We start from the raw sequence: 25481 nt of genomic DNA, 5'->3' as shown, positions 1-25481 counted from the left end.
ATGGGGTTAAATCTCATTTAAATCAACTTTTCTTTCATCCATGTAGCCAAAAATATCCATGGCTGCCAATAATAGATACCTCAAAAAGCGGAACCACAAAGAATAAAAAAAGGTGAATATAATGGCGCCTAAGGAAAGGATATAAATGAGGTATAGCTAATCTACCAGCTGCAAACTCCACCCTAATAAATATAGTGTGTAACAAGGAAAAAAAAATAATTTGCGCTAGTAAGTAAAAAATATACACCCCAAATACACAAATGTGAATCTAACCAAAAATAATACAACAAAAAATGTAATAAATGAATGAATAAATGTCCGAAAAAAATGTCCAAAATTCAGATCTTCAAAGTCCAAAAAAAATGTGAAGAAAATTCTGACAGTCCACCACCAAATTGCACTAAATAAACTCACCAAAGCTGAATGATAAATCATTGCTTTCTTCATTTTGGTTATTTGGAGTTGACTTCTGCTGAATATCACCCTCTGGAAGTGGCTCATCATCCTGCAGAGTATTGCTCCCAGGGAAATTAGTGTTTTATGCTGATTTATCATTCAGCTCTGGTGAGTTTATTTAGTGCAATTTGGTGGTGGACTGTCAGAATTTTCTTCACATTTTTTTTTGACTTTAAAGATAAATATTGGACATTTGTTTGGGACACATTCATTTTTTTGTTACATTTTTTGTTTTTTTGTTGTATTTATTTTTGGTTAGATTCACATGTGTATATTTTTCACTTACTAGCGCAAATTTTTTATTCCTTGTTACACACTATATTTATTAGGGTGGTGTTTGTAGCTGGTAGATTAGGTATACCTCATTTATATCCTTTCCTTAAGCGCCATTATATTCACCTTTTATAGCGACCATAAAGGCCATTTTGCAGGAGAGGTAATCTAAGAAGATTCCCCTGATGTGTTCAAAGGGTGGTTTCTGCAGGGCAGAAAGACCCAGATTGCATTTCTAAGATAGTAGAGGGTGCTTTAAGGGGGACCAGATCCAAGATGCATGTTAAATAAAGATTCTGACAAAGGGGGAATGAGGCCAGAGACTTTTGAAAAATAATGAACAATGCCAAAAACGCTATTTTCTGCGGGCTTAAGGAAAGCTCTAGTCCAATCATGTTTGTAGGTAGGCCAAACTACAAAGCACAAAAGTAATCCCTAGACCTGAAATGCCTGTGTTAACACTATGCAGAGGAGATTTCCAGGTCTGATAGTAATTTTTCCTGGAAATGGCTTTACTTAGTTTAAGAAAGAAGGAATGAGACTCAGAAACCCCTCTTGTCCTTTAAGACCTGAGATTCAAAGCCATGCTGCTAAAGTCAGTGACTGAGAAGCAAGATGGAACCAAGGACCCAGAGACAAAAACGGCAGGCCTACTGAGAAGAAGCTAGGGGTCACTGCCTCGTAGAGTCTGAACATGTGTGTGTATATCAAGCTCTTGATCAGTTTGGTGAAATTATAATCACCAGTTCGTTTTTTACTCTTGCTCCATTTTGTGGAGCAGGTGAGATTTTGCACTGGAGGGAAAGCATAGATTTGCCTGAACTGCTACCAAGGAATCAAAGCATCGGTCTTCAGTGATAGAGGACCCTTGGTCAAAGTCACAACTTCTTGAAGCTGCAGGTCAAATATCCACATCAGGGGTCCACCATCTGACATATTGGGTTGAAGCTGTCTGGATGAAGTGTTCTTTCCCCTTCCAGGCACGGACGGCTGAGGTAATCCACCTCACAGTTGTCCATCCTGGGATGTGGACAGCAAAAATGGCTGGATAGTGTTTTCCCATCCAAGAGTCGATCTGACTTTCTTCCTTCAAGGCTATTAAAAGGTTTTAACCAGTGTTCAGGTGTCCCCTGTCAGCTGCTAGACTGCACAATAAACACCCCTGGCTAAATTCAGTATGTAAATTTAAAAAGTCCAGCACTTAAATATATGCAGCTGTTTCTGCAATCATTCGAAAAGGCAAGTATGTTCAATGGATTCAATCTCAAAAGATTAATAGATTTTCTGATCCATACACCAATCAATGGGTCTAATAAAGCTATTTTAACTCCAACATCTCCCTTATAGCTCTTCACAAGCTCTCCAACATATCCCCAATATAGTATAGTGCCGCTTCAAGCCCGAGGTGTGATGTGCTTCCAGCTGGCGTTGCTGGAATCTTTTTATTCATCAAGAATCCAGATGTGTATAGAAAATGTAGAAAGTAGCTCGCCCAGCCCAGTATGTGAGAGTGTAAGTAATGGCCTCAGTCAGTGCTGCTCTACTGGCCCACCCCCTCTGATGAATTCTGACCTGCCCTCCAGGGCTTAGCCACAAAGAACCCTTTGAGAAATGTATTCAGGTGAAACATCAGGACCTGATAGCTGGAACTGAAAGAACCTGCAACTACATCTTGGTTACTGGAATGATATACAGCCTGCCAATGTGTGCATTTTAAATATAGCAAATACTATTTTAGAATGATTTTCTGTACTATTAGACTGATTTCTGATTCTATGTCCTATCCGCAATTTACTTGCGGATTTGAAGGTCGGTGGAGCAAACAGATGCGGAGCAGCAAGGTGCCTCACACACCAAGCAACATATGATTTCCAAGTCCTATGGTAAACCTTCTTGGAAGTAGCCTCTCTAGCCATTAAAAAAAAAAAAAAAAAAAAAAAAAACAAAAACAGGAATATCAGAAAAGAGACCTGTAAAGACCTTTGATTGCAGACAAACCAACGACAGTAAAGAAGGCTGGAGGATGGGACTTTGAGACAGCTGGTTGAAACAAACTAGAAAAAGAACCAAAGACTTTACACTCACAAGTGCACAATACCACGATCTTCTGAGCCCAGTGTTCAGAATTACAGGAGCTCCCTCCACTTGAATCCTGCAAAGACACTAATCAGTGAGAACTGGGCCCAAAGTATTCACCACAAACGCCTGAGGATCCTGATCCTGGAGATAAACCTGTCAAATTTCACACTGAACCTGGACACAAGAAGGTCCATATCCAGAGAGTGAACCACCAAGTGAACTCCCCAAACACATTAGGTGAAGAGCCCATTTCCCTGGAGGCAACTGCCAACCACCGAGGAAGTCCATCTGCCAATCTTTCACTCCTGGAAATCGAACATTGGACAAAAATAGAACACAAAGCTGCACCCCTGACTGGGTGAGATACACTTCTACCTGGGCCACCCAACATCTGGGGTTAGCTTGATGATTTGCATATGCCATGGCCATGTTGTTGCATAATGGACTCTAAAAGGAGACCATTCAACCAAGTCGACCAATGCAGGATAACAAGGCTAACTGCCCTCATCACCAGAAAACCGGTAGGCAAATGACCTCTACCAAGATGACCAAGTTTCTTTGTACCAAAAAGTGGTCCAGGACTCACTCGCCCAGCCTGTAGAGATGGCTTCCATCATCAGAACAATCCAGGAGAGAAGGACTTTTCCCATCTTCAGCAGTCGCACATATATCCATTAGTATAGAGACCGGATTGTGCTCCTATGGGAAGATATAGTCCAATGATTGCATCCTCAAGGAACCACCTTGAAAGAGGCAATCATTACTCAAGAGATGCAAAATTGCTCTGGGTACCATCCCAAAAGTTTTTTTTAGTTTGATTTTGTGTATCAAAGTTATTTTCAGTGGTTTTGTACAACTACTTGCCAACCAGCTACTACATATAAAGCAGAAGGTCAGCACCTGCTGGCAAAATCACATATATGGAATTAATTTTGCCTTCTCAGTCCAAGGGGAGCAGACCTTGCCCAAATACCCTACCATGCCGAAATTCCTCACCCTCTGTGCGATCACTGTGTCCACAACAGAACGCTGATCCCAGTACCCAGGGCCCAGTGATCACAACGTCAACAAAGTTGTTATGAAAGAATTCATATTGTTGACTATGCTGTGATTGATCCACAGCTATCACATGGTATCTGGGCCAACAAAAACACCCTGTAGCATGTGATTAGCTGTAGCCAACCACAGATCAAAGCTGACATGAATGGCTAGCCCATTCAGAACAGTTAAAAACTTTTCTGTTTCAATCAGTTAGCCTCCTCTAGGGCTTCTAGAATATTACTGTTTACTTCTCTTATATGCTAGAAATGCCATTGTGTTGGCATTGAAATCTGACAGCCCTCCTACCTTTTGGCCATTGGAAGAAGTTGGTCAGCGCAGTGATTCCCCTATATAAAAATTATATCTCTCTCCCGAGGTTGTCCAAATATACTTCATAAAATGTGGAACATCTGGCTGGACTCCTATTAACAATGCCAGAGAGGATAACGTGCCTGCTTAATCTCATGCACAACCTACCATGGATATCCCTATGAGATGGGAGATTGGTAAAGATGTGTTCGTTTTGGTCTTACTACACACCCTCCTCCTGCCTTATCTAATCCCCTCCCTTTTTGGGGAGGGGAGTAGTAGTGGACTAGTCCTCGGTATCCTCTGATGTATGGTCCAATGTACTTTATTATGTACCTGATCTTTCAAATGTTCAAGTTTTTCCTCATTATCCTATATCCTCATGGGTATACTCTTGCCCTCATCACTGAGAATTGTTTGGGTTGAAACTGGAATGAGGGTATAGATGTAGTTGTTTTATTTTGTTGAGCCGGGGAATGCCCCAAAGCTATGTTTTGTAACCTCTTAATTTAAAAAAAAAAAAAGAAAAAAGAAAAAAAAAAAAAAAAAACCTTTGCTGTTACAATGATCCTCAATGATTTTCAACTAAACGTGATTATATTGGATATGTTTTATGAAAAAGAAAATGTATATTTTTTTCAAACTTTTTGGTGTTTTGTTTATATTGCAAAAAAATAAAAAGCCCAGTGGTGATCAAATACTACCAAAAGAAAGCTATTTGTGTGTGAAAACTTAATAAGCATTTCATTTGCATACAGTATTGCATGTCCACGCAATTGCCAGTTAAAGCAGCACAGTACTGCATAGCAAAAAATGCACGGTCATGAAGAGGGTAAAACCTTATGGAGTTCAAGTGGATAATATTTATTGGTAATATATTGTAATATCTGGATTATTGTCAGCTGTCATTCTTTTTCTCCTGATTGAAATTCGTGCATTACTATTTCGGCATGGATCCTGAGGAAGCAAACATTGCAAAAAACATCAATCCTATGCACAAAAACAATGATTATATCAATCTGGAAAGTCACTGCTTATGATTTTGATAAGTTGTATTTTTTAAATTTGTAGAATAGGTTTTCAATAGTACGTTGGTTTGTTTTTATGTGGTACATCAAAAGTCCCATCCTCCTTATGCATTTCCCTCCATTTAGGCTGAGAGTTGCTTAATCTTGAAAGAGGCAACCATCCTTCAAGATATTTTCCAGGCTCCTAAGCAAAGGTGTCCAAGACATCTGTGTTTTACTTGAGGAAGAATCGGTTGCCTGGGAATTATCCAGGGTCAGGCCCAAGCAGTAACGTTGATTTCTGAAAACTGAGATCTCAGCCAAAAACTCTGACAAAGTACCTTAAAAGAAAACTTGGAGGGCCCCAGGGACCAGGGGTCTGCCCAAATTGGCATCCCTGCTAGAGGGACCCCTCCCTCTGGGCAGATGCAGGGCCAATAGTTTGAGGTTGTAGCAGACTCTGATAGTTGCAACCGCCAGTTTCACAGCTAATCCCACCAAGGCAAACACACCTCAAAACAAGGCACAGGGCATTTGTCAAAAACAGCCTTTAAAAAAAAACAAAAAACAACATTCTCCATCACAGGAAAATATTGTTGAGGTAAGAGATGGCCAGATATTTTGCAGGCATATGCCATGTCCAAATAAATACACTCTTCATGGGGTAACACAGGATGAATCTCTTCGGCACGGTGAACCTATTCGGCAGAGTGAAAACCTCACGAGCGAGTCCACTCTCCCAAGGGGAATGCTTGCATTTGCAACATAGATGGTCAAAACCAGGAATTATTCCACAAGGCATTGCTGTAGCCAAAGAGAGGAAAAATTCCATCCTAATCACAAACTGGATGAAGGTGAACTGGAAATACCTGATAGGTGAAGGAAGTCAGGGCTACAATGAATACAGACTGCCAAAAATGGCGGCGGTGTAGTGCGCACACGCCATTTCCCCTATTTAAGGAAGTGACGTCAGGTCTCCCCTCTGTTGATATGCTATGCACGAAAGGCCTAAGGAGGAACCAACATAAGGCGACGTCTTCGCCACTGAAGCCACGTGGAAGCCCGGCAGCCATCTTTAATAGGATCAGTGCTGCTTAACTCTGCATTCACCCTGCAAACATTCTGCTGCATTACTACCCTGTAATTTTTTTAATTATTTACTGGAATAAAACGTTTGAAATACTACACTATGGGCACCTGTTTTATGGCTCTTTTTTGGAGCTATTATGTTTTCAGATGACCCCCATCGTAATTGAGTATCCAGAGGAAGGGAGCCCTGTAACCAGGCTGAGCACCCATCCATCCTAAAGGGGCCTCTGGGCAGATTTCCTTAATATCCCAAGATTTGATGACCGATCCATAGAAGGAAGCTCACCACATATCTGACACATTCTGCCTACCTCAGAGATCCTTGGTGGTTATATGCGCATTACCTATGCGCTTCCGGTGAGTGCACAATTTTACTGTTAGTTCCAGTCACAAGCTTGCTAGAAATCTGCTGCAAAGAGGATTCTTTATTTATGAACTTTACACCCACTCATGTTAATTTCCAACATTGGATGATCTTATTTATATTTTATGATTATTTATCAGTGCTGCACTTTCTATTTTTTATTGTCGTTTAAAGGTTTATTGTGATTACCTTTTAGTGTTACAGCTGCTATATTAGAGCGCTCACTTTGCCATATTGTCTTAAGTTTTTGCACTTGTGCTAGACAAATTATCCCGATAAAGATCAATTAAATAACTGTTTTTAGTTGCAGCACATTTTCATTACTGCAATTCAAAATCACTTTAAAAATAGATAGTCAGGGGAATTGTAGGGCAGAAGCCACAGAAGCTAAAGCTTTTTTAACAGGAGAAAATCAGCACTAATCCTTTCTACCATGAAAGATGCTCTCTTTGGCTCTTGAATTTCCTGTCCTTCAATAATTCCACGCTGCATTCCAAGTGGACCAAGGTTTTTAAAGTATGCTTCTAACTCGTCATCATAAAATTCTTCATCATTTAGCTCTTCATCTGAAAAGCAAGAACATTAGATGCTCACAACTGCAAAGAGACGTACATTAAGATAAAGCAAAACATGGCAATAAAATTAATATAATTGCCACTAACAATTTAAAAACTGAATACTGAAAGTCTCACATTCAAGTACATTATTGACAAAAGTATTGAGACGCCTGCCTTTACACACACGTGAACTTTAATGGCATCCCAGTCTTAGCCCATAGGGTTAAATATGGAGTTGGCCCACCCTTTGCATCTATAACAGCTTCAACTCTTCTGGGAAGGCAGTCCTCAAGCTTTAGGAGTGTGTCTATGGGAATGTTCGACCATTCTTCCAAGAGCGCATTTGTGAGGTCAGGCACTGATGTCGGATGAGAAGGCCTGGCACGCACTCTCCGCTCCAATTCATTGCAAAAGATGTTCTATTGAGTTGAGGTCAACACTCTGTGCAGGCCAGTCAAGTTCCTCCACCCCAGACTCACTCATCCATGTCTTTATGGACCTTGCTTTGAGCAATGGTGCGTAGTAATGTTGGAACAGGAAGGGGCCATTCCCAAACTGTTCCCACAAAGTTGGGAGCATGAAATGGTCCAAAATGTCTTGGTATGCTGACGCCTTAAGAGTTACCTTCACTGGAAATAAGGGGCCAAGCCCAACCCCTGAAAAACAACCCCACACCATAATCCCCTCTCCACCAAACTTACACTTAGCACAATGCAGTCAACCAAGTACTGTTCTCCTGGCAACCACCAAACCCAGACATGTCCATCAGCTGGCCAGACAGAGAAGCGTGATTGGTCACTCCAGAAAACATGTCTTCACTGCTCTAGAGTCCAGTGGTGGCATGCTTTACACCACTGCATCCGACTCTTTACATTGCACTTGGTGATGTAAGGTTTGGATGCAGCTGCTCAGTAATGGAAACCCATTCTATGAAGCGCTCTATGCACTGATGTGCTAATCTGAAGGCCACATGAAGGTTGGAGGTGTTTAGCTATTGACTCTGCAGTTAGCGACGTCTGCAGACTGAGCTTCTGCATTTGCTGACCCTGCTCTGTCATTTTACAAGGCCTACCACTTTGTGGCTGAGTTGCTGTTCCCAGGTGCTTCAACTTTGTTATAATGCCACTAACAGTTGACCGTGGAATATTTAGTAGCAAGGAAATTTCACACATGGACTTATTTCACAGGTGGCAAACTATCACAGTACCAAGCTTGAACTCACTGAGCTCCAATACTTTTGGCAATATAGTGTATGTGACCCATTACCTCCTAAAGGAACCCATTCAGTTTAAAACCGAAATTAACCCCTTTATGCCACAATTACCCATAGGTGAGGAAAAAAAAATGGGCTTCAATGCCCACACATCGCTCATATGTGTCGCTGGGTGGGCAATATTAATGTGCTGGGAGCGTGCTCCCTGCACAAAGACTGAGCTGTCCCAAACAGTTCTTGTTTCAGAGTAAACATTAGTAACTGGCTGGTCCAGCTTCGGATCATGTAACCACTATGACAGTTACTCACAGTGGTCATATAATGATCAATCCTTCCCACCCCCCATGGGCTTTAAGAACTTTTAAAGGGGATGCCAAGGTGGGCGGGAAAGGGGTCAAACTCAAACATGTGTACGTGTTTGCCGTAAAGCATGTTGGTGTGGAAATGTCACATTGCCTTATCACAAATACCAGATTGCAGTCTCACGTCTTCCCATTCCACCAGGGGTCAGAAAGGGGGTGAAGACAGGGTTAGAAAGGGAAGGGCAAAATAGAGATTTTTTTTTTTTAGGGGGGGGGGGGGTCTCGTTTGCATGGACGTTTAAAAAGCCAACAATTTATAGCAGTGTATGAAGCATGTACTAGGATATCTACCAGGGGTCCAGAGTCTCCCATGGGGGGAACTCAGTGTTAAATTATATTTTATTCCCTGTTTTCAGTGCACACACCCAAATTACACTTAATTTAAAAAATTAAAAAAAAACTGAAAAAGCTAAAGAAAGATGCATGTACATGAAATCCTATGGAACTCTTTACAAAGGGTATTTGCAGGTCCGTCCAGCCTAATGCATTTTTTTATGCATGTTTGAGTGCAAAAAAAGAAAGAACCCAAAAATGCACCTCCCCACTGAAATGAATAGAAAAACGCATCAAAAACATTTTTGGTGCATGTTTTGAGTCACGTGTCCTTTTTCACAAAAAACACTAATGCATTTTTGTTATATTTTTGCAACTGAGCAGAGTGAAAGTAGCCTTAAGCCTTGTACACACGATGAGAATATTGGACGAATGATCGTATTATTTTTGCATGCTAGTCTCATATCGAAAACATATAGGTTACTAAATTTACAAAAAATCTCGTAAGACAGAAAACAACTTCGGAAGTGATGTAATGTATTCTTTCATTTCCGAGCATGTGCGTTCTTGGTCATTCAATTTTTTTATACAAATACTTTACCAATAAAATGAAAACGGTTTGTTATGTTATCTTACGAGAAAATGGTTTGTTTTTCGCATGAACTGTCGCAATTGGTTCTCAAAACCAGTGTACTAATGATCAGATTAAAATCGGACAATTACTCTTGTCAAGTGAACTAGGCATTATGCACCCAGCAAAACAATGAAACAGCCAATACATTTTCTTAGCATTAGTGGTGCACTGAAATGAAAATTCTGGTGCCTAAACTGAAAATTCAGGATGCACTTTGCCAAAAAAAAAACGGAAAGTTTTTAAAAGTATATATTTCTCAAATTCAATTTAAAAAAAAAAAAAAACACACTTTAATGACTAACAAAAAATATATACCCCAATTTTTTTGTAAAATATGAAAGATGATGTTACGTGGATGCCCAACATGTCATGCTTTAAAACTGTGGAATGGCATCCAGTCTACAGTACTTAAAAACATCCACGAGTGACTATTTAAAAATTTCTACAGGTTACCAGTGTAAACTTACAGAGGCGGTCTAGTGTTGAATAACTGCTCTGACATTCGTAGCGATACCTCACATGTGGCTTGAATACCTTTTGCACCTAGTGGTCAATGCATATGTAGGCCACGCCCACATATGTAAACACGTGGGAGGGGACGGTAGCACTTTATTTTTTTACACGGTCTTTTAAAAAAAAAATAATCACATATTCGTATCACAAGGAATGCATGCATCCCTTGTGATAGAAATAATTAGTGTCAGGTCCTCTTTATGAAGAGATATAGGGTCAATAAGAACCCACACCTCTCCTCTACAATGTAAAGCATTAGATAAAAAAAAGCATTAATCTAGTGCCTTAAAAATAAAAAAAAGCCTTTACAAGATGCTGGAACCGGAAGGGACATCGCACTGGTCCTCCAAGGGCATAGAGATGAGTGGAGGCCATTTTTCCTTCAGCTATCTCTATGCTCAGCACTGGGATCATTTGGTGGTATCTCCGGTAAGGCTGAAAACCGCCAAGCAGCGGCGAAGTTATTTTCGGCACCAGTATCAGAAATATCGTGTATCCCTACCTAAAATTCTTAACAGTTTTATTACCTGAAGAACTACCATCTAAGCTGGCAATAGATATCAACTTTTCATTTTCCAGCAAACTTGCTACAGATGAACTTGTCTCTTCATGTGTAGAACCACAAGCTTCTTTCAATATCGATGGCATGCGGATAGCCTAAAAAATAAATAAATAATTTAAACAAAAAAAAAAGAAAAAAAGAAAAAAAACACATACAACATAATGAAAAATTTTATCTTCAAAACTTCTTTACTATCAGTATTTTCATGTTCCCTTTTTTTGACACAAAGTGTGAAAAAAACCAGACTCACCTTAAAGCAGTGTTAAACCCAAAAACAAAAAAAATGTAACATACTGCAGCTTACCAATCATTAGATGTAGTGGCTGTATTCAATTTTATTTATTTATTTTAAAGGCTTTTTCCCCTTGGTCTTCTCCTGACGATCTGGCCAGTAACACAGCTCCTGTATTAGAGAGACACTACTCTGGATGCAGGAGAACAGGAGCACCTTAGGACATCAGCATGGTCAGTCTAGGGCAGGGGTCTGCAACCTTTAAGACATAAAGAGCCACTTGGACCCGTTTCCGAAGGGAAAAAAAAAAGACTGGGAGCCGCAAAACCATTGCAACATTTATAACAAATCCGACACTGCATATATTGCAAAAAGCACTCTGGTCATGAAGGGGGTTTAAGGGCCCAGTAAGCAAAGGGTTAATCAGGGCCACAGTGTATCTTCATAATCACAATCATAGCCTTAGGTCAGTGGTGGGCAACCTTTTTTTTCAACTGAGCCAAATCTCGCCAAAACCACGATTGAAATTTATTTTGACAGCCACATTTTTAAAACTGAAAAAACATCCCCCATATAGTAATTCATCCCCCATAGTAATTCATCCCCCATATAGTAATTCATCCCCCATATAGTAATTCATCCCCCACATAGTAATTCATCCCCCACATAGTAATTCATCCCCCACATAGTAATTCATCCCCCATATAGTAATTCATCCCCCATATAGTAATTCATCCCCCACATAGTAATTCATCCCCCACATAGTAATTCATCCCCCATATAGTAATTCTTCCCCCATAGTAATTCTTCCCCCATAGTAATTCATCCCCCACATAGTAATTCATCCCCCACATAGTAATTCATCCCCCACATAGTAATTCATCCCCCACATAGTAATTCATCCCCCACATAGTAATTCATCCCCCACATAGTAATTCATCCCCCATATTGTCTCAATTCACTTACCTTTGCTCCGCGCGTTCCTCTCGCTGTGTTCCCGCGCCGTTCTGGTCTTCAGGGCGGACTGAGAGAGGAGTTCGTCACTCTGCCCCGCCTACATCCTGGCTGCCCCACCTACATCCTGACAGCCAATGTTCCACGCTCCGCGGGCCGGATTTTTGAGGAGGGAGGGGAGCGGGCGCCCGGCACACAGAAGAGCCGCATGTGGCTCGCGATCTGCGGCTTGCCGACCACCTGGTGGGCAGTGTGCTCCGGAGCCGCAGCAAAGATGAAAAAGAGCCGCATGCGGCTCTGGAGCCGCGGGTTGCCGACACCCGGTCTAGGGGGAGGGGAGTGTTGGATATACTAGCAGATTTAGATACACTAAAAAACTGAAGCCAAACTCCAGCTCACACTGCAGTAACACAAGCAGTTTGAGCAATAGCTGATTTTTCCTTTAGTTACATAGTTAGTCTGGCTGAAAAAAAGACAAAAGTCCATCCAGTTCAACCATTAAAAAAAAAAAAAAAAAAAAAGTTAAAATCCTACACCCACAGTTGATCCAGAAGGAGGCAAAAAACCCAGCAAAGCATGATCCAATTTACTATTGCAGGGGAAAACATTCCTTCCTGATCCCCCGAGAGGCAAATCAGATATTCCCTGGATCAATTTTACTTATAAATGTTAGTAGCCAGCTACATTCTGTGTATCCAAAAACAAATCCAGGCCTTTTTTAAAGCAATCCACTGAGCTGGCCAGAACCAACTCTTGAGGGTGTCTATTCCACATTTTCACAGCTCTTACTGTGAAGAAACCTTTCCGTATTTGGAGATTACATTTCTTTTCCTCCAGACCTAAAGAGTGCCCCCTTGTCCTCTGTGATGACCTCAGGGTGAATAACCCTACACTGAGTTCACTATATGAACCACTGATGTATTTATACATGCTGATCAAATCCCCCCATAATCTCCTCTTTTCAAGAGAGAATAAATTCAGTTCCTCTAATCTTTCCTCATAGCTGAGTTCCTCCATGCCTCTTATCAGTTTGGTTGCCCTTCTCTGTACATTCTCTAGTTCCCCAATGTTCTTTTTGTGAATTGGTGCCCAAAACTGAACTGCATATTCCAGATGAGGTATTACTAATGATTTGTGCAGGGGTAAAATATCTCTCTCTGGAGTCTATACCTCTTAATACAAGAGAGGATTTTGCTCACTTTAGAAACCATAGCTTGGCATTGCATGCCATTATTAAGCTTGTGATCTACCAGAACTCCCAGATCCTTCTCCACCATTGATTGCCCCCAGTTGTGCCCCCCCCTAGTATGTATGATGCATGCATATTCTTAGCTCCCAAGTGCATAACCTTGCATTTATCATTTATCAACATTAAACCTCATTTACCACATAGTTGCCCAATTACACAGAGCATTGAGGTTGGCTTGTAAGTTGGAGACATCCTGCAAGGACTTTATTCCACTGCACAGCTTGGTGTCATCTGCAAAGACTGAAATGGGATTTTTAATTCCAGACCCTACATCATTTATAAATATATTAAAAAGTAATGGTCCCAACATTGAACTTTGGGGTACACCACTGACAACCCTTGACCATTGAGAGTATGAATCGTTAACTACTATTCTCTGAATACGATCTTTTAGCCAGTTTTCTATCCATATACATACAGATTATTCCAAGCCTGTAGACTTTACCTTACACATTAGCCGTGTGTGGGGAACTGTATTAAACTATTTTGCAAAATCCAAGTATACCACATCCACCGCCACTCCTCTCTCCAAGGCTTTGCTCACCTCCTCATAAAAAGAAATCAGATTTGTTTGACAACTTCTGTCTTTCATGAATCTATGCTGTCCCTGTTGCTTAAAATATTTTTTTCCAGCAAGAACTCACCTATGTGGTCTTTTATTAAACTCTCCAGTATCTTCCCAAACTATAGACGTTAAACTAACAGGTCTATAATTACTTGGTAAAGATTTTGACCCCTTTTTTAAATATTGGCACCACATTGGCCTTATGCCAATCCAGTGGTACTATGCTAGTCATTAAAGAGTCCATAAAAATGAGAAACAATGGCTTTGAAATGACAGAGCTCAATTCTTTAAAGGACCAGTAAGTGTATGCCATCCAGTCCAGGTGCTTTATTTACCTTTATTCTGTCTAAATATTTCTGGATAATATAAGTTGTGAGCCAATGTGGACCATCTGGAGCTGTGTCAATACCATGCCCATTATGGACAAGAGCTCCTCCATGCTCCTTTGTATACACAGAGCTGAAGAAGGTATTTAATAAATTTGCATTCTCTTTGTCACCAGTTACCCACTCTAGATTATTTTGTAAAGGGTCTACATGCTCAGACCTAACCTTTTTACTATTAATATATTTGAAGAATTCTTTGAGGTTGGTTCTGCTATCTTTTGCAATCTGTCGTTTGTTTTAAATTTTTGCTGCCTTTATTTCCTTTTTGCCTATTCTTTTATATTCTTTGTAATGTTTAAATAAGGATAGTGTTCCTTCTTATTTATAGTTAATAAAAGTTCTTTTCTTATTATTTATAGCTTTTTTAACCTTGGCCGTAAGCCAAATACGTTTGATATTTAGCCATGTAAACTTGTTGCCCATGGGAATATATTTTGCAGTGTGTTCACATACAGTCTTTTTGAAGAACTCCCCTTTCTGTGTTGTGTTCATTGATGCCAATATTCCCTCCCAGTCCAAGTCTTGGAGAGCAGCTCTAAGCCTTAGCAAGCACATATGGGGAAAATAAAATTGTCTGTTTACAGCTAACAATAAATGAAATCATGTTATGGCCACTGCTACCCAGATGTTCTTTTATATGGACATTCGTTTGAGATTGCCAGGTCCAGCAGAGCATCATTCCTAGTTGCGGCCTCTATGAACTGTACCGCAAAATTGTCCTGTAGTAGGTTTAAACATTTTTGCCCTTTAACTTTTCCTGCAGTACCATTACTCCAGTCAATTTCCGGGTATTTAAAATCCCCCCATTAACACTGGGAGGCCTATAACAAACTCAAATGATTACCTTTGTAGTACACACCCCCATGTGCAGTTCCACCCATAATTCTTCAGCCTCATCACACTCTCCATCAACTAGGTCCTCTTTCACACGCACTAGGTCCTCTTTCACACTCACTGGGAGATCACTTCTCACAAAGACAGACACTACCATCTTTTCTTTTTACCCTGTCTCTCCGAAAGAGAAAATAGCCAGGAATATTAATGGGCCAGTCATGTGAAGAATGAAGCCAAGATTCAGCAATACCAATTAAATCATAGTTCTCTTCATGCACCAAAGCTTTCAACTCACCTATTTTGCTTGGCAGACTTCTGGCATTGGTGAACAAACACTTTAATTCATTGACACCTTGTTCACACGTATTTTGCATATTTCTTACCTTCAGACAAATAGTACCAATTCCACTGGTTGTTTGTAACATGGGAACCTTCTTATCTGCCATAGCCCTCCCCCCATCTTTACCCATTCCACCCACCAATAAGTACTGACCCGTCTGACCTGTCTACCCAATTATAATCGAATTCTCCCTCCCCCCTCGATCCTAGTTTATTTTTTTTTTTTATTATTATTTAAATATTTGCTTTTTTAATCAAATACATATTTCCATCGTTTTCTCAATAAAAAAAATACAAAACCATTACTTATTTCCCCTTCTATGACTTTTCCCCACCCCCGCCCAACCCACCTCCCCTCCGTCTCTCCCTCTCCCTCCCCCCCCTCCACTCTGCATCCCCCCTATCTTCCCTATAAAAGCAAGAGGGACGTTCCTGTTATCACACAATATAGCTTCCTATATTTCACCTTCAAATCGAATTCTTCCCATTTTTTCCCCATTTCCCACAGTATAACATCTTCTCTTCATACATATGGTAAAGTTTCTCCATCCTACAAATCTGGTTCACTCTGTCTACCCAATCTTCTTCCTTCGGCACCTCTGCCTTACGCCAAAACTTGGGTATCAGACCTTTTGCTGCGTTTAGAGAATACCATATACCCGATTCCTTATACGTACTTATTCACTGATAATTCTGTGCTATGCATTAGACAGGTCTCTGGATCTAATCCTATATCAATCTCAGTAATCATCCCAAGTAAATGAACGATCATCTTCCAAAATATCAAACACTTGTAATTCATTTCCACCTCTCGCATACTTACATTCTCGTGAGTTAATCTATAGATTTTCTTCTGTTTATCCTCTTCTATCCCAACCCCCATATCCCTTTCCCATTTTGCTATATACATTGGCTTTGTGCCTGTGTCTAATTTGGTGAGAATTTTATATAATTTTTGCAGTACCGTGTTTCCCATCACCCCGTGATCCCAACAATCTCTCAAACAAATTCCTATCCTTTCTAGATCTCAAGGGTTTCGGAAGATTCCCAACAAAATGTTTCAATTGGTGATAACGCCACTCATCTATCTTAGTGAAAATTTCTCCCTTTTCCAAATCCTTAAGTGATCTCAATTCCCCCTCCACCATTATATCTCTCAATTGAACTTCCTCCTTCCTAAACCATTTTCCTGTAATCTCCTCTGTACCTGGAGGAAAAAACTCTGTTACTCAGCGGCATTAACATAGAATTAAAATCCCACTTCATATATTTGTGCAAAATATCCCATATATTTGTGCAAAATATCCCAAACTCTTAAAACATTTAAAGTATATAAACTTGTGCTATCCTTTAATCCTCTATAGTCATTAATTCACTCCACTAAGTTCACCTTCAATTTTAACCCAGCTTTTCTCCCCAGAATTATACGTCCAATCAAACATTCTCGCTGAAATTACTGCTTTGTAATATCTCTTAAAATCTGGCACTCCCAATCCACCCTTCTCTTTATTTCTACTTAATTCATAGGATATTCTAGGTTTTTTATTCCTCCATATGTATCTTGTTATTTTTTTAATTACCTTAAAAAACCTCTGGGAGTTTAATTGGGATCATTTGAAATCTATATAGGATTTTAGGGACAATTACCATTTTTATCAGATTTATGCATCCTATCCAAGACGAGATTCCTCATCCTAATTTTTTTTATTTCATCCTTAATCTCATTTAACAGTGTAATATAGTTTGATTTACACAAGTACTTAAATGATGCAGTGAGTTTTATCCCTAGATATTTTATATCTCTTTCTTTCCATATAAAGGGGAATTATTTTTGTATTTTTTCTTTCACTTTTTGAAAGATTTATATTTAAAATCTCAGTTTTTGTTGGGTTAAATTTTAAGTTTGATAACTCCCCATATTCCTTCAATATCTTCATTAAATTTGGGAGTGTTATCCTGGGGTTTCCCACATAAAACAGGTAATCCGCAAAGGCAGCCACTTTATGTTCTATATCTCCTATCTGTATTCCCTTTATATCTCTATTCTTCCTTATTGTTGGCAACAAAGATTGCAATGACAATACATACAACAATGGGGACAATGGACAGCCTTGTCTTGTTCCATTTGACATCCCAACAGATTCTGATTTCTCCCCATTAACCATAATAACTGTGGAGGGCTCCCTGTACAACTTTCCTTTCCACTCTCTCATTCTAACTCCCATCCCCAGGGCCTCCAGAGTGTCCATCATGAAGCCCCTATCAACTCTATCAAATGCCTTTTCGGCATTGATTGAAAGCGTCACCACCGGAGTTTTTCCTTTTCTACTTTTCTGAATAAGCAACAGGGATCTCAACCCATTGTCTCTACCCTCCCTCCCTGGAACAAAACCAACTTGATCCCCATGTATCCATTCAGGCATTAAGTCTTTCAGCCTATTTGCTAAGACCTTTGCATATAACTTAGTATCCATGTTCAATAGTGAAATTGGTCTATAACTGGAGCACTGAGAAACATCTTTTCCTTCCTTATGTATAAGCACCACATGAGCCTGTAGAGATTCTCGCCTCATATCCATCCCTTCTCCCAAAGCGTTCATGTATAACTTCAATTTGGGTATTAACAATTCACTATATTTTTTATAGTACCTCGCAGTATAACCATCTGGCCCTGGGCTTTTCCCTATCGCCGTACTTTTTAATGCTACTTTTATTTCATCTGGTGTTATTTCTGAATTTAGGGAATTAAGTTTTACTTCGCTTAATTTAGGTAGACCAGCATTTTTTAAATATGCCCTTTTTTCAATAATCGCAGTTCCAGTGTTATTTAAAGGGTCATGGGCTATATTATACAACTTACTATAATATTCCTTAAACACCTTAGCAATCTCTTTAGTTGAATGGACCAATTCTCCCTTGGAGTTTTTTATTTTTTCTATATAAATTCCTATTTTTCTTTTTCCTCAAGTCTCTCATTAGGTACTTTCCTGGTCTATCTCCCCATCTCTACCTCTCACTTAACACTTTATCAAAGACTTTTCTCTTCTTCCATTAATACCTCTAGTTCTTCTTTCTTTTTTATTACCTTCTGTCTAATCACTTAATCTCTTCTCCAATTTTCTAATCTATATCCTTATCCAGGAGAAGTGCCTCATTTAACTTCCATCCTAAACCTCCTGTCAACTGCCTTCCCCACCCTAATTTCATTGTGACAGGGGCATGATCCGAAAAAGACAGTGCTTCTATTTCTGCTTTAATCAGGAACTCAATAAGTTGATGATCTACCAATATATAGTCCAATCTCGAATACATCTCATATGCATTTGAGAAGAAGGTATAGTCTCTATCCTTTATATGCATAATTCTCTAAATGTCCACCAGTTGGCACTCATGAAACACCTTCAGTAATCTTAGAGACCTACCTCCCTCTCTCTGCACAGAAGAGGTTGTATCCATTTGTGGATCCATACAGAAATTGAAATCTCCAGCCAATATCAAACGGCCTTTTTTAAAATCCATCAATTTTTTCCAATACACCTTTTAAAAATATTTCCGGCCTCTGATTTGGACAATAAATACTAACTACTGTACACTAAATTTCTTGTAGTTTACCTTTCAAAAACAAAAATCTCCCTTCAGGATCTGTCTTTCTGTCCTCCTACTCAAACCTAATATTCTTTGCAAACCCTATTGCTCTCTTAATCGGGGAATCTGCGTAGTACCATGTTGGATATTGTCTAGAGTTCAACTTAACATTTGACCCTACCTCGAAATGTGTCTCCTGCAAAAACACCACTGATTATACTCTGTGTTGTAACACTGTAATTAACCTAAATCTTTTCCCAGGACAATTCAACCCATTTACATTATAATTTATAAACTGTATTTCTTCCATCCCTCTTAAATCTCTTTTCTTCTCCTCCATCTCTTCACTTCCTCTTCCCTTGCTTTTATGACTCCTCCCATCATGCAGAGTGTTATACTTACTTCCTCATAATTCCCTCCCCCCCCCCCCATCATCATCCCCCCCCCCTTTTAGGCCAATATGTTGCCTTCGAAACATTTATGGGCCTAATTCCACCTTTGATTCAAATCTTGAGGTGAAGCTCCGCCCATGTACCACTTACCAGCCCCCCTCCTCCCCAGTATCCTCCCTCTATTATTAAGTCAAATAAATTTCTCTCAAACCGTCCGAATGTGAGGCTGGGAGGAACAGAGAAAAGAAGAAAAAAAAAATCCCTCAGCTCCTCCCTTCCCCACACTCTTTCTTCTTCTAACTAGCTGTCAATCCTCATTTTCATTTTCAGTAGCCCATATCTGTCCTTCCTCTTCTTCCCATCCAGGTATTTCCATCCTCTGCAAATCAATTTTCTCACAGAAGTCTCTCATATATTTAGGGAATCTCAAACTTGCTGTAACCCCATTTTTCCACCCGATTAAACACGCCGGGAAGCCCCATCTATATTGTACATTTTGCTTCTTCATGTGTTCTATTAAAAGGTTTCAGAGATCTTTCTAGTCAGCGTCCCAGCTGCTAAATCTGCAAAAATGTGGATATTTATTTCTCCATAGTTAATACTTGTTCTTCCATATCTCTTCTTTATCTCCGTATTTCTGGAATTGCACTATTATATCTGTTTCTCTTTACTCCTTTCTTGCTGAAACCTTCCTATTCTGTAAACACCTTCTAATTTCAGAGACTCTGATTCGAGTCTGTCCATTATATTATTCAGCATTTTACATACTATTTCTCTTAGGTCTTCTCCTTTTGAAGTCTCTGGTACTCCTTGTACCCTTAAATTATTTCTCTTATCCGTTTTCTTGGTCTTCCATCTTACATAGCAGTCTTATTTGTTCTTTTCTTATCTCTACTGTCCGTTTTTCTAATTTCAAAAGAATTTGGGCATGTTTTTTTACTTTCCCCTCCGTCTCTTCCACTCTAGATAACATTTGCCCCAAATCTTTCTGTATGATCACCATCTCCTGTTTTATTGAATTTTCCACATTTTTAAACATTACTCCCATTTCTTTTTTATTTGGCATTTGTAATTCCTTTTCCTGTTCTCCCTCCTCCATTCTTCCTATCGTTTGCTGACTGCTATTAGCCCTTCCCAGGGACAATCTAGGGCTGTTTTCCATGTGGATTTCCATCTCACTCCTATCTTCTGCTCCATGAGCTCTTTCTGGGGTCCCATTTCCCTGTGAGGTATATTTTTTAATCAAACCTGTTTGGGATGCCTTGGACCAGCATCCTTTAACCGCTTTATTTTTCATGCAGTCAGTGCGACTTTACTCCTTTATCCAAGCGCTGGAAGGAATTTATTTATTTTATTGTCCTTTTAGCCCAAATCCCCTACTAATAAAGTAAGATTTTCCTCTTCTGGGGCCTGTGACCCCGCTCCTTCTCTCCTACTTCTTCAGACTCCCTAGGAATCTCCCCCTTTAGTTCACTTTGTTATCCAATCAGCCCCATCAAAATATATTCAATCGTCTATCCTTAGAGTCCAGCCGCTCTCACTCACCTTCCCCACAGCTCTTCTCTTCTATGAGGCAGCCTCAGGCTTTTGCTTTGGGGGATAGCTGCCCCGTGCTGTAGTCTCTCTTTATGGGGAGATTCCTCCTTCAGGGTCTCCTTCTGTGTCCCGTGCAAACGTACTCCAAAGGGATTTACCGGCGTCCCTCCCTCTCTGAGACGCCGGCTGGCTTCTCTTCCTCCCAGCGCTTCTTTGCGGCTAGGTCACGTGTCCATCTCTCGTCTCTTCTGGCTCCCAGCAACCCCACACTCCTTCCAGGAACCTTGGTTGTCTCCCCGCTGATGACATTTGCCGGCCGCCATTCGGCCATAGGGCGGGCGGCAAATGGTTAACTGACAATTGGGCGGTCAGGCAACACTGCAGCCAAATTAAATTTAAGTCCTTTTTTTCCCCACGAATTGAGCTTTCTTTCGCTGGTATGTGATTGGCTGCGTGTTTTTTTTTTTTGTTTTTTTTATATAGTGCAAAAAATAAGAAAGACTGACAATTTTGAGAAAAAAAAAAAACACAAATTTTTGACATTTTGCTATTAAACATGTCCAGTAAAAAAAAATGTAAAAAATTAAATTTAGTCAAATTTAGGCCAAAATGTATTCTGCTACTTATCTTTGCTAAAAAAAAAAAAAAAAAAAACAATACGTGTAAATTAATTGGTTTGAAACTTATAGCGTTTACAAATGGCAGTATAGATACTGGAATTATTTTTATTACTAATAATGGCGGTGATCAGCGACTTATAGCGAGACTACGGTGGGCATTCTGACACTGGGGGGAACTGACTTGGTGTCATTGACACCCCCAGTGACACAAATACAGTGATCAGTGCTTAAAAAAAAGCACTGACACTGTTCTACTGGTACTGGACATGAAGGAGTTAATATCTGGGGCGATCAAAGTATTAACTGAGTGCTGTTTTACTGTAAGATGTGTGTCCTTTACTGTAAGCACACAGATTTGTATGGCTCTGCTATGCACAGTCATACAAAGTAGTGTGCTGGAGCTGACAGGGGAGAGATCTGTATTATAGTTATCAATAGCGGCCCACATCTAATTCAAATTCCAAACACAAAGTCCCAAAAATTCTCAAGGTTTTTCTCATATATACAGGTGATATCTTCGTATTGTCCATCAATTCACAATTTTCCTCAAACCAATTTCTCCTTTTCCACTCTTAGTACCTCACAAAAATAGATAAACTACACATAGTATATTATCCTTAAAATATAATGCAAATACTGGTGATGTGCTCACATCAAAGTGTTCAAAACACGTGCTTTGATTGATCGTGTTCATCCAGTGACTGTAATTCCTACCCTTACCCTGAGTAGGTAGTTAACTTGCTTAATAAGCTCAAGCGATTACAGGATCCTTCATATACTGTGAATCAGTTTCACATCACACACTACACTTGTGATCATACAGTGAAACAGCCGAATGATATAACACCTGTCAACCCATGTACCTTACCAGATTGACAAGGAATGAAGGCTTTGCTCACATAGACTCTTTTACTCCAGGACCATGGTATCAGTTCTCCAAAACAGTGATGGGATGTGTCCAGAAGAAAAGTGAATAATCATCACGTAATACCTTATAAACTTTATCAAAAGCGCTTACATATTTGCAACAATGAAACATCTCCAAGCCTGCTACTTCCTATTGTTTGTGGTCAGTTTGGACCTTTCCAAAATGGCTACCGCAATACTTCCGGCAATGTCTGACGTCACGCTGACACGTTTCATCATCACAACTTTTTCAAAGGATGCGTCCCTTAGACTGCGTCCGACCTATATTCCCTGTCACTCCTCCCTCCTGATTACCATCGCCATCTTAGAAGAGGGAAGAATGCCTTTCTCCCATTCACCATAGTAAGCAAACAATCCCAGCCACTGGTAAATTAACCATTTCAATACCGGGCAATTTTACACCTTCCTGCCCAGGCCAAAATGCACTGACACTGTACTAATGGCACTGTGCAAGAAGGGGTTAACATGAGGGGAAATCAAAGGGTTAACTCTGTGCTGGGAGTGTTTTACTGGGGGGGGGGCACAGTGTGTTGGTGCTCCACTGTAAGGACACTGCTCTGGATAGCTGTACACAGCCACCCAGAGCAGTGTGCCCGAGCCAACAGGGAGGAGGACTGTTCGTAAACAAAGCAGCCCTCCTCCCCGTAGGAGATCCTTGGTAATCACCGGCCGGGACCCGGTGAATGACAGCCGCGAATGGCGGCGCAGGTAGGGCCCACACCCCCTACCCGGAAATGCAAAATCACACACAGTGTGTGTGTGTGTGTTTTTGCGCACCCCTGCCACCCTGTAGCAGTATATCTGCTATAGAACAGTGGGGATGTGGTTAAAAAGTCACAAAAAAAAGTGGTTTAAAAAAGTAAAAGGTTTTAGCAAGATCCAAAGAAGAAAATAAAACCACTACAAGCACCAGCAGTCAAAAGTAAAAAACGTTTTCACTCTCAACGCAAATTTCCCACTCTTTTTAGCTATCAGCCAGCAAAAAACGCCAGACGATCTTTTAGAATAAAGGATTTACAGGAAAAAGCTAGACAGATTGTAATCTACGTGTCCATAGTAAATTAATTGTCTCAACATTCTGAAGCTGCCCATACATGGATCAAAATCCAGCCACCTCAACTGGAACTGCATGAATTTAAAACCATATATGGCCATTCCTTTTCAGAAGTCACTCGAACGATAAACTTTTCATGAACGTGCTTGCACTCAATCAGCGCATGCAGCCAATAGAAAGCCATATATGGCCACCTTAAAAGAGAAGTTCAGTAAAAAAAAAAATATATAATAATATACACACACACACACACACACACACACACACCCCCCCCCCTACACCTACAGGGCTGCAGTGAACCCAGCCACAGCTTTCCCCCCACTGGCTCTACCCCAAGTTCAAACACTGCAGATCGCTCAGTTCGCCCCGTCCGCTCTGCCAAGAGCGGTGACTGTCAGTCTCTGGCTCTTTGCTCTGCCCCTCCAGCTCTCACTGGAGTACTGGGCATCTTTCCCAAGCCTGGACCAGCCGAGTTATGTCAGCTGGCAGCAGGCTTTAACCTGCCGTTAGCTGAAAAAGGATCACAGGAGGGCTGCACTCCTGTGATCCATGGGAGAAGTATATCCAAAATAGCTTTGGCTATAATTTTTTAACCGATACATGTGCAGAAGAATGTGTTCTGTTTAAGAACTTACTTACTGGCTGGTTCACCAGATGAAAAAAAGGAATGGAGGAAAAAAAACAAAACCAAAAAAAAAAAAAAAAAAAACAACACGTACGTAACCACATCTAATTGTTAAGCTGCAATATAACAACAGTTAGCTTTTGGGTTTCAATACCACTATAAAAAAAGCTCTCTCTTTCTCGAAATGGACAGAACAAAAGTAAAAAGGAAATGTAATTAGCATTTTCTTTTAACTAACATGAACAACCTTTTGACAGTAGGGAAAACTTACTGCCAGTGGCTTTCTTGCCCAAAATGGAGAAGAACTTTACCTTGTTGTCAAATCTGGTATCTGAAACCAAGCCCATTCCACTTGAAAAGTCTAAAGGAGATTAAAAAAAAAAAAAAAAAAGTAGATTTATTTATTTTTTTTTAAACAAAACATGTCATACTTACCAGCAATGGTTTTGCAAAAAGCAACCTGGATCCTCCTAATTTTTGGTCCCTCCCCTCCTGTCAGGAGCCCTCATAGCAAGCAACTTGCCATGGGGGCACACAAGCAGGCGTGCTCCTGAGCCACAACAGCCCTGCTCCCTTCAGCTTGATGGTTCCATACTGACGCCAGCTGGCAATTTTAGGTTTTTCACCGTAAGAAAAGATCTGGAGGACACATTTTGTGAACAAAGCAGTTTTATATACAGAGTATATGTGAGTGCATTTCTTTTATTAATAAAATGGTTTTTAAAGGATAATACACTATGATTTGATGCATTCCTCTATATTAACCACTGTAGAAGGGATGATTATTATTTGAATGGAGAAGTACCCCAAAAAGCAAGATATCATTTGATCCATATGTAATCAAAAAAGTGCAGCGCTGAGAAAAGATCCAATAGTAAATGATGAAATATAAATATTAAAGTGCCAATGCGTATATGCTAAGTGATATATGATATGGCAATATGCAATGAATAAAATAAATATATTAAATAAAATATCATCATCTGATCCATACTCTGGCCCATTTAAAGGGACACAAGTGTTATAAGATCTTACTCAACGGTTTGGTCATATACTTGAGGTGAGAGCACAACAGTTGGGGGAGCACGTCCATGCAAGTTTTTCGCAGAAAATATTTTATTTTAGAAGCATGGGTAATTATATTTTAAAGTGAACTATGCAAGTCTGAAGAAATCTTATATATGGACTTTTTTTGATAATTATATGGACACTTATTGGAAATTGACACTGCTGTATTATTTTTATTCATCATTTCATAGAATTGTTTATTTATGGTGATATGCAATATAAGTAATAGCAACCGGATGTATAATTTCAAGTGAAGCGCGGCACATTGTGGTATATATGTGTTAGGGGGGCTGCTACACAGGTTTTTTTTTTAACTTCATGCATAGAATGCACAAAGGTAAAAAGCTTGAGCCTTCAGAACCACTTTATATACCCACCTATTC

General features: G+C 40.0%; 1 protein-coding gene across 2 annotated transcripts in view; it reads right to left on the bottom strand.

Annotated features, from left to right (window-relative positions):
- The window catches only part of CEP192 (centrosomal protein 192), a 317843-nt gene that overhangs the window by 247245 nt on the left and 45117 nt on the right, over window positions 1–25481 (bottom strand). For both annotated transcript variants that reach the window (XM_089671050.1, XM_089671051.1), the window contains exons 5-7: window positions 24342–24391; window positions 10698–10827; window positions 7051–7184 (exon numbers count right to left, since the gene is read on the bottom strand). In XM_089671050.1, the coding sequence (XP_089527176.1) occupies window positions 7051–7184; window positions 10698–10827; window positions 24342–24391 (314 nt within the window). The remainder of the gene's footprint in view (window positions 1–7050; window positions 7185–10697; window positions 10828–24341; window positions 24392–25481) is intronic.

Source organism: Staurois parvus, unplaced genomic scaffold (genome assembly GCF_062004578.1).
Source record: "Staurois parvus isolate SC_StPar_1 unplaced genomic scaffold, SC_StPar_1.0 ptg000097l, whole genome shotgun sequence".
Classification (NCBI taxonomy): Eukaryota; Metazoa; Chordata; class Amphibia; order Anura; family Ranidae; genus Staurois; species Staurois parvus.
This window is presented reverse-complemented; position numbering and strand designations above follow the sequence as displayed.